General features: G+C 35.6%; 1 protein-coding gene across 4 annotated transcripts in view; it reads left to right on the top strand.

Moving 5' to 3' along the window:
• The window catches only part of LOC109540469, an 82,657-nt gene that overhangs the window by 46,405 nt on the left and 22,984 nt on the right, over positions 1-13,268 (top strand). For all 4 annotated transcript variants that reach the window (XR_007281719.1, XM_048667353.1, XM_048667352.1 and 1 more), the window contains exons 14-19: positions 92-245; positions 2,479-2,580; positions 2,645-2,770; positions 5,023-5,188; positions 5,470-5,627; positions 5,733-5,823. Coding sequence is in view for 3 of the 4 variants with exons in the window: in XM_048667353.1 (XP_048523310.1) it covers positions 92-245; positions 2,479-2,580; positions 2,645-2,770; positions 5,023-5,188; positions 5,470-5,627; positions 5,733-5,823 (797 nt within the window). In the remaining variant the exon portion in view is untranslated. The remainder of the gene's footprint in view (positions 1-91; positions 246-2,478; positions 2,581-2,644; positions 2,771-5,022; positions 5,189-5,469; positions 5,628-5,732; positions 5,824-13,268) is intronic.

The raw sequence follows: 13,268 nt of genomic DNA, 5'->3' as shown, positions 1-13,268 counted from the left end.
CGGGAGAATGTTGCTTAATATAAATTGTTTGGTACTTTTCCAAACCCGTTCAACCAACCGCATTTATTTGAATTTTGAGTTGTTGTTTCAGTGAAATGACGGTGATACGGCACATCGAACCCGATTACGGAAACATGAAGAACCACAAAGAAAGTGCTGTGCACAAGCATTGGGGCTCCACTCATGTACTCAAAGTCTTCAGGGAAGCGAACAAAAGTTTGGGCATCAGCATTGTTGGAGGAAAGGTAAGTTTATGAAATCCACAACTTTTAGACTCTGCTAGCTTCTTCAGTTCGGAATCATAAGCTGTGCTTTATTTATCATGGAAGTTCGTATAGCGTGAGTCCCAGAAGTTATGTCTAAATTCATTTAAAATTCAACGGTGCGTATTATGGAAAAAAAGCTTGGACTCGTAAGTTTTTTTTAAATGCAGGTTTTATGTTAAATTTATTTACACAAAAAGATTTAAAAATACATTTCGGTCAACATCTGTATTTTTTCAATTAGAAGTACCTATTTTTTAATAAAATTTCGAATTCTTAGCATGATTCATGCACCTCCCTGTACCTCAACTCAACAGGACTCGAATAATTTATGAAGTAAAAATTATTTACCAAAATAACCAGATGCTTTAAAAATTAATCGCATCCAGGCCGGAAAGTATGCAATAGATGCATTCGTTTGCATGCATCGTTTATTTCTGATATGCAAAATTTTTACTTTTGCGGTTTTCGAATAGAGAAGTTAACGGAACGAGAAAACATTTAAATTCTCTGCATTGTTGGGTTTGACGATAAAACACGTACTCAAATAGAAGCAGCTAATTATTGAATGAAATCCGCTGTGATCGTCCTCTGATATACCAAAAGGTGGTGAGTAGAATAAAAGCTACATTCACAGAATTTGGTCATGTAAGAGATTTGCCTAATGAACAACTTCTTACTTATTTTTTTTTGGACGAAAATCTATTAGATTTTTGCAGTTTGTGGCCGATTTACACATGCAAAAATCTGTTGTTCACCGAACAGTTCGAAAGCACAAAAATAATCTCTACAAAGTTATTCCAGTGCAAGAGTTATTTGAAAAGCATGTCGATAGACGAAATGAATTTTGCGAAAGCATGCAATTTGGATAATAATTTAGTAAAAAACATAATATTTCCGCTGATGCTACATTCTGTTTGAATCCGTATGTAAACCGTCAAAATTTTCGATATTGAGCAGCAAAAAATCCGCATTGGCTGATGGAGAAACATAGGCAGTACCCCAATAAATAAAGTTGTGGTGTGGAACAGTGCGCGGATGAATAATAGAACCATTTTTTAACAGTGTCTAACTGAACAAGAATATCTAGAATTTTTCCAAGTTGAATTTATTCAACCACTGGTGCCTTTATTTCCAAATTGTCCTTCTCTACACTATGCTGCCATTTTCCGATTTTGCAATTCGTTCCCTATCGGTAGATAGGAAGAAGCATCTATTGAGTGACCTCCTATTTCCTAGATCTAACTCGCATAGATTTATTTTTGTGCGGTTACCTCAAATCGATTTTTTTTGACAAGCCAAACAATCTGCAGTAGTTGAAAGAGAAGATCCGAAAAGAAGTGCGTACCCTATCCGGAACTGGTCGAAAAGTGCCAGAATATTTGATTTTGAGTTTCTTGAATTATATCGGTCCTTATCAGGTCTAGAACAGCACACATTAGCTGAATCATACTAAGAATTTAATGAATAATTTAAACTAGAACTAAAAATCAGGTACTTCCATTTGAAAAAACAAGTTGATGGTCGTAATTAATTTTTAGACCAGCCTCTACAAACAAACTTGGTGTAAAAAAATCACATTTACAAGTAAAAATTGACTGGTTCAATATTTTTTGGCAAACAGTTGCTGATTTTTCGATGATCTTATTACTCCTTCTGGTACTCGTTGCATAATTTAACATCCAACTTTGCCGAGTGTTAACTTAACTCTAACCATCGATTTTCATTATTTCTCAATAAGATTTCTCGACATTTCAAGAGGCTGAAACAATTAAACCAACCGGGAAGAAAGTTTCAGTTCCAAATTAGTTCTTTGGCCGCCTCCAGCATAAACACCATTCGGATGATTTGAAAGTCAATGAGCAAAATCCTGACAACAAAATAAATCGGATTATTCTGTACGTCCTGATTTATCGCTCTAGTTGGTGCAAGAGGCCGAAATAAATAATATGTTGCGATTTAATCGAGTCCCGGTTGGAAATAAAATTGCTTTATTGCTAGACGTAAAATAAATTTAAAATTTAATTAAATACCAGCACTTTATTGGTGGAATTGCGCCTGCAAGCCGCAACTTCAGATGCTCCAACTGGGAATTGGTAAAACAGTTGGAAACTATGCGGGAACATGAATGCCGCCTACCTCAGATTGTGAAAATACGCCAGTTTAGGATTGATTTCTTTCCCACCCAAAAACTAAACTAACATACTTTTTAAAGGTAGATGTGCAATCTTCAGATCATCAAACCGAAGCTCTGTTGGGGATATTTGTTAAGCATGTCACTCCCGAGTCTCCAGCAGGAAAAACGGGCCAATTCAAGGTACATAAATTGAAGCCTGCGAATATTTTATGCATAAAACGTACTAGCACATTTTTTTCTGTAGACGGGAGACCGGATATTAGAAGTAAGTGGCATCGATTTAAGGGAGGCGACTCATGACAAGGCCGTGGAAGCCATCAGGAGTGCTCCTAATCCTGTCGTGTTCCTCGTTCAGTCCCTAATTCCCTGGGTAAGTTGCATGTCATGCATCATTTACTGCTGGTTATGTGGAAGGCTGTACAATGAATCAAACTTTGGTAAATGCCCATGGTAGAAACGCTTTTTACTACTGGGCTTTTTTGCCAATGTTGGCCAATTTAAAAGCAATTTGACTGATAAAAGGGGGAATCGGTCACGGTGCAGTACCTAATAATAGAAATAAATCAAAGAGGTAAAGTAGAAAAAGGAGATGAAAAGCTGTGCCGCTTCCCGCACTTCCAAATAATCAAACCATGCTTCTCAAACCTCTTCCGAATGATCGCAACTAAAATAATAAATTTGCAACAGCGATATTTCAAATGCACTCTTTCGCGAGTTTTGCTAGAAGCTATAGCAGGGATTTCCCAAAATTACTAGCGATGATTTTGTAATAATTAGAACGATCGGCCCTATTAAGGTAAACAGTTCAATTTTTCTGGTTAATGCGCCTTGACAATGTTCCGGCTTTTAGCGAAACAAACAAAAACCGATTAAAACTCGGAAGAACTGAAAATAAGCTGAGACTGACAGAAAACCTTTCCGCCACTAGTGCAAAAGCAGAATTTTCCTTGAATATTTCACCGGCGAAAAGATTCGCTGTTCAGTGTAAGGCTTGAGTAAGCATTTAGACATCCCCTAAGCTGCTCTGTAAATATTCCGTTTATCCCTTAAGGAATTTCGTTTTTTTCACCAAAGTTTTTGGGTCGAATTTCTTGCGGACTGAAACTTTGTCGAAAAACTACAGTTCGTTAAGCTACGGGCGGGCACTAGATACGGACAACAGAACAATAGTTTCTTCGAATGCAGCAAAAAGTCCCGATCTGATACAGACTAGGTCGATACTTCTATGCCCAAGCTCATTCAAATTGCTTGCGCATTAACTATTTTTATTTTTAATTTGCTTAAGTACACGCCGAAAACGGTACATAATTAAAAGGTTTTATTCAGCGCGGAAGCACGCAAGGGTCGCATCATGTGAGGACGATTTTTTATATGTAAAACCTTTCGTTTTTCCATAATTTTGGCTCAAATCCTCTGTTAGAGAATATATGCGAGCAGGTTTCAGATTTATAGGCATATTTCAACAAATTAGTGAAATAACCACGAAGGCGCAAAAATACGCAAATCTGCGATTAAGAATGCAACGCAGGTTCTTGCACAAAACAGCTAAGCGCCTTACGGAATTGAAAAATGTTTTTGGGTTTTGCTAAGAACATGTTAAATTTACATAACTGATCAGATCAAAAGCTTGGCTTAAGTCAAACCAATATCTCTGAAAGCATTCAAGAACATCAAAAACTACCCCACATCGTCTACCACTTGAAATTATTACTTTAGAAAATCTCGCTCTCAATCGATTCCATTTACATCCAAAGCTCCACATTTCCAGCCTTCGGATCCATGCAAGGCACGGAGTCCATCGTGAATATTAAAAATACGTTCCACCCTTATTTTGTCCCGATTTAGTCCTAGAAATGGGAGCATTTTTACGTGTCACTTACATAATCTGATATAAAGCATACCTTCGTCAAGGGTAAGATAAATGACGATACGCCAACGCAATGCTTTATGTAACGGGGCTTTGAAGGGTCGTTATTTATATTTTTCTAGCTGCGTTTAATGGGTGCAGATCGCCAAGTCTAAGACAATTTAATAATCGTTAGTTTGCGGTTTCCAGTCAATCAACACTTAGATTTGAGGGTTTTTCAATATTATACACTAAAGAAAATTACAAATACTTCTCGAAACGAACAACTTGTGAAGATGCTAGCCATGTGTGCTACAGAAACGTTAGGACCAAATTCTATCGGCCACCTAATAACCGGAATATTAACAAAAATCTACTCACAACAATAGTTTTCATTGACTGCGTGTACTTAATTAAGTTTATCAACCATTTTGCAGTTAAACCGACGATTATCAAAAAAGGTTTATCCTTTGTCTATTCCCTTAATGGTTTCGTCATTTCAATTCTTTAATCTTTTAATTCCGGTGCATTTTTTTTACCCACTGAAAGGGGCCACAGTGAGGCCTTATTTTTAAACCTTTCTAGAGCTTTTGTTCTTAATAGCATTTACATATTTTAAATTTGTTCTTAGTTTTTTACGCTTATTTCTTCTCCGCCCATTCCACCGACTATATCGAAATTCTATCTACAAAAGCCTTATCTGCCTTATTCATTTAGAAGGCACTTGAATGATTGGCAACACTTTTCATTAATTTTTCCCACGTTTCTCTTTGCAGTTAAATTTGCAACATGACAATAATATAGCCGATGATAACGACTGCCGTTTGCCTTTGTCATCGCCAAACACTCAGGAGAAAAAAGGACTTGCCGTAAATTTCGCTGATAACGGGAATGCCCCCGAACTTCCTGTTAACCATCAAGATGATCAATGTGTTTCAAAAGGTATGAAATGTAGAAAAGACGAAATGTGCGTTTCAGTCGCAGCAAATGCCAGTCATATCAGTCGTCATTCCTTCCTTAAATTGTGTGTATTTTTATTAGAAATCTTTGCAATATTTACTCGTACCCTCAGGCAGGCAATTGAGTTAAATTGCATACTTGGCGTTGTTCAAGATGGTTTGTGAAAGTAGATTTGAAGCCGAGATTTTATTTCGTTGAAACTATGTTCAGTAAATTCCATAAATTCTCAGTTTGAAATGAATTTATTAAAACAAAACTTTTAGAAGATTCCAATGAGCACAACGAAGAAATAAGCTCTTTATCGGAAATTAACAAACCTACTGCCGACCAGTCTGTGATTATTGACTCGGGAAGTGATGAGGAGGACGAAGAAGATGCAGCTGAACTGGAAGGTAGAACAGTTTCATCTAAAGGACATCAGGTACGAAATTTCGTTTGAAAAGCGTATCAGATACATTCTGAAATTTGGAAACTACATAATTTTTCTGGTTTCGTTGAATTAATGGCGTTAATTTTACTGTTTCAGATTGATCGAGCCAGTGCGGCAAATTTCAAACGAAGCAAAGAAGAAATTGCTGCAGATAAGGAGGAGGAAGACGACTTCGGATACACTACAAGTAAGTATCAATTCCTGAATTTCTCTGTCCTATTGTTTGAACTGAAATTCTGGCCCAAGAAGAATAATGAGTTTTTCTGGGACTTTTTTGGTTTATCCACAACAATATTTGCATTATTACCAGATAAGTTTAAATATTTTTTCACATCAAAAAGGATAAACATCGACAAGACATTGCGTCATTAATTTTCCACTTTCATCTCATCTGTCCACAAACACACGCCCCGGAATTTAATTTGATTAATCCGACAATATTTACGCGATTTGTCCCACAACAATTCAATCAAAACCTTGTACAATTCGGCCGGAAAAACTGGATGTTGCTGTTGAAGTTACGGGAATTTGTTAGGGCATAATTCGCCCTGTCCTAATGGAAGATATTCGTGGACGTTTTTTGCCATTGTTTGTTGAAGTCCCATCTGGATTTGCCGGGTAAGCGTGATGTTTTCCAGGATTTATCAGTTTTTTGGATTTATTACTTTTTTGAAAGTATCTGGACTAAGGGAGAGAAAAATGGACATTCAAAGAGTGAAACGAGTTTGGCACTGAAATAAAATGGGGTTGATAATTGCAAAAACATCCAGGTCTGAACCCTAACATTTCATCTAGGTCTATAATCTGATTATTATTATTATTGTAGTTGCTTAAATGGAAATGATTTGGAAAAAATTGCCAATTCCTGCTTCTAGTCTTCATTTTTCATTAAGTTTGCATAACAGTCCTCTGCGCCAGAAGCTGTCGAAGTAATTTCCATTTATTGTTTTTTCTTTCTTAAAAGCCCCTTTGTCGGGGCAAACATTGTCCAAAGTGCCCATTGAAATTGATAAATGGTCTCGATAGACAATATATTCAATATATAAAAAACCTGATTATGCGAGTTGGAACAACGGTGCTGTATGATCGATACAGAACACTCTCCCCTGAAATGCGAAGTGATTTTGTCGCGTTTTGACCCTTTATCGGGATCCCAGGATTGATACTTTTTTGCGTCGAACAAATTGAGTTACTAAATCATCTTCCTGATAAATCGACTGTACTAAAAATGGTCCTGTTTCGGAACTGTCTCTACACTTTTGTCGAGATCGGTAAAACGCAAACGTGTTATAGAGTTTCTAAGGCAAATTGCCAGCTTTACTGGCATTAAATCCATAGTTATGACCGCTCACTTAAAATGCTAAGTAGAAAATCCAATAAAGTTTAAAAATATTTCATGAATCAACCAGGTCTTGAAGCCTGTGTGAAATGTACGAAAATAAAAGTTTTACGGCCAACTTCAATCAGATCTTAAAGCGGGCGAAGTGGCACAATCACATGGAGCTTAGCACGAATATTAATTAACTTCTCAACCAGCTGACACAAAAAGCGTACGTGAAAAACAGTTTTCAGGTGCTGGAAGTTGCAGATCGGTCGCGGCTGAACAGAAGTTTAATCAGTTAAGCTGTGGGCGAAATTAACGCCATCGAGTTTTGACTTAAAACTTATCCAATATCCTGTCTGAAGTATCTAGCGCTAATTGCGGGCTTCAAATCGATTTACCTTAACTGAAATGTAATAGGGTAGGTTGCAAAAGTCAACAATTCTCAGGAAACTTGAAACATACTGAACAAAAAATGAGGCGCGGCTGAGTTGAGGGAAATATTTTCGGATTATTTTGAGTTTACAATCATTTTGTGGTTGCACTTTCAAATTTGTTGTTATTAACTGAGAAGTGAAAATCCTAGAACACGCATGAACGTCAATAAATCCTACATGTTCTTTGATAAATTAATACGATTTCATCTTCCAAAGTGAATTGCGGTTGTTTCTACGTTAATCGGTGAGTCATTAGTCGCTTTAGCCCGCTCTATATTTCAACATGTACGATTTATGATTTTGACCGACATGCTTTTGCCGAAAACCGGCAAAAGTTCGGGCTAATTGCTCAGAAAAACAATTAATCTTGATAATACTTAAGCGGAATTCGGCGCTATGAAAGCTTTCAACCCTTTTGTTTATTTTCGGCAGTTTTGTACAATTGGCGCTTCGAAATAGTTTCGGGTTTGTTGCCGTTTTGAAGATGGCTGTAGAGTATTTGCTGTCAGATTTATTTATCTCTTGCTATTTTGGTGAGAAAATCTTTGAGCATCGATAGCCTTTTTCTGTAGCAAATAAAGATTATTCATATATTAGCATTATAGCATTAGCACATTCAAAACCATGCCATCCAAAACATAATTGAAAAAACACAAAGAACTTGAGACTAAGAGGAGGAAATACGAGCAGACAACTAAAATGCCAACGAAAATTATGTAATTAAATTAGTCACATGTGTATAGTAAGGGTATCTGCAAACGCTTTTTAATTCGCGTTTTCCAGACCCGAAACGTTTACAGGGGCTGGAAAACAATAGAAATGAAAATGAAAGGGAATCCAGCATTTCCAGAAAGTTATTTTGTTCGCTTCAAGGCAAATAAATCTCGCTTTGAAATTGACATGTTTAGCATCTAAAAATTAACATTTAAAAAGCCTTTATTGTGCTGAACATAGCAGACATTAATCATTGGAACCGCAAAAACGCTTCGGAAACTTCGGATTATTCCGGATTCTGGTCTAAGACCAAACGCAAACATCTGATCATTCTAGTTATATATTTTAGTACAAATTGATATTGGATTAAGACAAACTGGTCGCATTGATCAATAGTTTAGGATCAATAGTTATGTGTTGGATTCAGTAAAATGATAAAAAATATTTTTAAAATGAGGATGGAAAATTTTACGACCTACCACTAACAGAAACATATTTATACATATGCCGCAAACAGACATCGTTCGCTCGAAAGGTCGCACTGGACTGTTTCTGCTTATGAACTCAGAATGTTTGTCCTATTATAATATAGCATGACAATCTTGATTTTTGCTTCAAATATTGTTATTCTATTAATGAGTCGACACAATATTTGAGGTAAAAAGGCAATATTCTCATTCTATGTTCAACTATTTTGAGTTCAATATAAGCTAATCATTGAAAGCTTTCGAGCCCTTCAATCCACTATCACTTCAATCAATGACCTCAAAATGTTAACTTTCTTTATAGAAACATATTTCACATAACAACGCAGCTGATTGAGACCAAGTTTTGCCCTCACTCCCTCACTCGATCCTATATCTTATTTTTAGCTTATTTCGTCTACTTGGCAATTTTCAACCGCAGATTATCTGTTATTCTCCTATTCCCCACTAGTTATGTGAAAAGCTCTATTCCGGTTTGATGTGCAAGGGCTTTATTACGCGTTTGCTGATTTATCAGCAGGGATACATCAACTATAAAGGAAGTAATGGAGGCAGAACTCGCCCTTACACACGAAGTGCAAACGTAATAAACTCTAGCTGTAAGGTTTTACGATATATGCGATAGCAGCTCTTTGGGCACTTCGCACTGGAAATTGAACCTCGATCGATATTTGAGGGAATAAGTAATTAAAAAAAGATATCTTTCACTTTGAATCCATCTTTTAATCAATTCATTAATCTTTAGTTAAAATGCTCTTAGTTAATTGTTCCGGCAAAGTAATCGAATGGATGGACTGTTTATCACCAGGGCTTTAAACTCGAACAGTTGAAGCTTTAAAGAATGCTAATTATATTTTTGAACTACTGTTATTATCTGTTATTACATGTTAATCAAGATTGATTACAAATTACACGTGAATAAATAAAAATTCACATTGCCTTTGAAAATCGGTTGCAAAAGTAGTCCTTTTAATGATTCCTCTTTGATTAAATAATGATGGATTAAGCTATTTTTAAACTTCCATTAAAGGAAAGCCATAGCTGAGGCAATATATAAATACAAATGGGTTCGAATAAACAAAGGAGTTGCTCGGAAATGAAGTATTGAAACGAGTTGCACGTACGAGCTAAACTCAATCAAGTCTAGTCAAAGTTGAAATTTATTATTAAGTTCGACATGGAAATGGCGTTTTTATTATAGGCACTTTTAATAATTCGCAGTATGAAAAATAATAATCCAACAGGACAATGTTAAAGGTATTCATAAATTTCCGACATTCCCTTTCATCGGCGTCTAGGCTGATCTTTTATTATTCTCCGTGCCGCTTGTCGAATCTGGCACCAACCCCTTTTTTCCAATTGGAAGTCAGACAAAGAATTATTAAACTTTGGGAAAAAGTGTGTCAACTATTGATCCGATCGAGAGATCTCTAATAATTTATGGGCCCGTATATTTACTGCACGATTCGTTCAGTTGATGACCCGACAGGTATTTTAGCCTAAATAAGCCAAGGAGGGCACGTAATTTTTCACAAACTAATTTAAAATAGATTTAGTGGAAATTGTCAATTTCGACTTTGAATTATTGCATAGTAAATTCGGGCAGTTTGTTATTCGTTTCAAGCAAAAATTTAAGGCGTAACAACGTGTTATGAGGTTTCTTGCAATTTATGGCCCCCATCTAAAGCGATAAATTATACTTACATTTACAGGGTGTGACTCGATGTTCAAAGCTTAAGAGCGAATTTCTTGATCAATTTTAAGTAGAAAATGCCTTTGGTACTTTAGGCCATCGAGTTACGGGACACTGTATATAAAGGGTGAATCAACATGGACGGCAAATAGAGAAAACGCGATTATTCTACTGATAAAAATTAGACTGTAATCAGTTGAGCAGATTTAAGAGTTCAAAGTTTTTATTCTCAAAATCCGCATGCCATTGGATACTCTCATTACCTGATTTTTATTACAAAACATAGAATTTACCTCAAAACTGTTCAACATTACAACATTAGTTTACGTGGTTTAAAATGTTTCGTTCTTATATCGCGAACTGATGCTAAAAGAAAGTTTTCTGTAGCTAAAGAGAAGTGGCGATTTTTCAACCAGTGCTTGATATGGAAATGGCGAAAAAAATGATGGAGTTTTGATTTTTTGAGTCAATTAATCCTTCATCCGGTTCGAAGAACCAAGGATAGTCTAGATCTTTAACATATAATTTTAGAAGTGTAATGAAGAAAGTGTGTCAATCTCTGTCTATAATCAAAAGCCGAAAATTCCTATTCAGTTTTCGAGTCTTTCAATAAATTGGCTTGCAGCAGTAAACTACGAACTTATTAAATCGATTCTACCAGTGACAAATCCACAAATGAGTTAACTCGAAACCAATTTCATTAGAAATAGAAGAGCGGAAGCGTCGTTGTGTTTCGTTTCTCGTTTTCAATTAGAAACTGGCCTCTTGATGCGGCGAGGTTAAATGGCGCTATGTTGTGCGAAGATAATATATTCGATAAATGGATGAATGGAAAAAGACTTATAATAGTTTTAAAATTAATTGCAAAGAAAAAAAATCACATAAAAATATAGCAACAGTTTTACTTGCTAAAATATTTTATTTTCTTACATTTTGCCATCTAACAATTTAATAAAATGTTACTTTTTAATATAAAATAATATGTATAAAAGTTTGTTCCGTGGTGGCTCCTAATAGCGCAATGTTGTGAGAAGATAATATGTCGAGTAATGGATGAATGGAAAAATATTGATTTTTGAGTTTTATGATTAACTTTAAAAAATGTACAATTGAGTCCGAAAATCGAACAAGTCCAAATTTACCGATTTTAATATTATGGTAGCACATCGCTCTTCATTCATTTATATACGTCCTGAAAGCTGAAAACCTGCCTTTTAAACTCCAAAAGCAAAGTAGATTTATCGAGATTGAAGAATGGGAACACTGATAACACAAAATAATAGTAAAGGGCCAATCTTCAAAAGCTCACTCTTAACTAACGGAATCCGTTGAAAGACCTAAAGAAGCGGATGGAATTTTTCGAAAACCCAGACAGCCAAAGTTTTTACGAGAATCTTTTGGGGCCAAACAATGGTGGCAAAATCACTGCGGATGACAGTCCTGAGATTGAAATCGACAAGAGGATAATAGCGAATGCTGCGATGAGTGAATAAAAAGGCCTGATAAAGACTAATGTCTTTTTTACCATAATGTTACTTTTTCATAAATAAAAAGTTGGTTTGATGTCTGAACAAATTTTCGAAAATTGCCACAAGAAGCAAACAAGTTCAAAAGCTTTTGGCTTGTTTTCAAAATCAGTGGCTTCTGGTAAAAGTTTATATTTGAACAATAGAAGTTATTAACACTAGAAACTCGTTTATTGACAGATTTTAAGACATTGGAATAACTAACGGCTTTAAAATAAAAATGATTTTTCGTCTCGGGCAACAGTTTCACTTGATTAACGTTTTCCAAAAGTTTTTTATTACAATTTTTCTTTGCATCCTTTAATAAAATGTTACTTTTTAAGGCAAAATAATATTTAAACACGTGTGCTCTATGATCGTTTCTAATTGATGATCATCCGCCAGCTAAATAAGAAACTTATTCTACTATACACTATTTTTGAAATTTGCGATTTCGCTTGTTTGTGAATATTTCTTGCTTGCTCATGGTTAGTGGAGTTATTTTTGTTGTTTCAGTTGAAGCAAAGCTACATTTAAAAAAATGGTTCACGAAGCTCAGCTCAGGCTGGAATGAAAAATTGCGCAAAATACAGCATCAAACACAATCACCTCAACCACTATAATAAATGATCCTGAATAGCGTAACGGAGAACTGCAAGATTTAATCCTTTGAAAAAGATGTTTTTCAACATTCTAATTGTTGTTTTCATAAATAATTTGTAATTTCCTTCTTTACTCCAACTGTCCAATTTATTCCGCACTGATGCATTTCACCAAGCAAATATTGACCGACTAGTAACGTCGATTGGCTGATTTTTGATTAAACATGATTGATTGTTTTCCATTCGATTAACGTACCGACATGGTAGACTTGATGAAAACAATCGTAAAAACACAAACGGCAAATAGTCGAGATTGCGCGCAAGTGAGTCGCATCAACCAGCTAAGGTTTTCAGTGCCTTTTCAGGGAAATTTTCAGCGCCAGCTTTCCGATTTTCAGTCTTCGTCGCGAAACTCGTGGGTAAATTGAAACGCGGGTGCGTCTGTTCGGGCGAAACGCAAACGTGCTGGGAAATTTTCGGAGAATGCGGAAAAATCGACATTTTCCTTGTCGGCTAAATAAGCGGAACGTGTGCTAAAGATGTGCCACAAAACGTTTTTATTAATTTTTCGCAACCGAACCTGCCCCATTTCAAATTGAGATTTAAAATATCTTGATGAATTATGAATTGTTGTAAACATTTCGCAAGGTAGAATAGCAGTCTTTTAAAACTGGTTTTGTATATTTTGACCGTTAATTTATAAGTTAAAACAGCTGAAAAAAAAGTTGATTTAAACCCAAGGGCAATTTACTAACAATTTATCAGGATATAAGTACATATATGCATACTGGGGCTTGACTAAGTTACGATTTTTTATTTTTTGTTTATGTCCCCGTCCTGGAATTGTTGCCTAATTTTAATTTTATTTAGTAGTT

Source organism: Dendroctonus ponderosae, unplaced genomic scaffold, assembly GCF_020466585.1.
Source record: "Dendroctonus ponderosae isolate FM_Combo_2020 unplaced genomic scaffold, Dpon_F_20191213v2 Dpon_F_20191213_6, whole genome shotgun sequence".
Taxonomy (NCBI): domain Eukaryota; kingdom Metazoa; phylum Arthropoda; class Insecta; order Coleoptera; family Curculionidae; genus Dendroctonus; species Dendroctonus ponderosae.
This window is presented reverse-complemented; position numbering and strand designations above follow the sequence as displayed.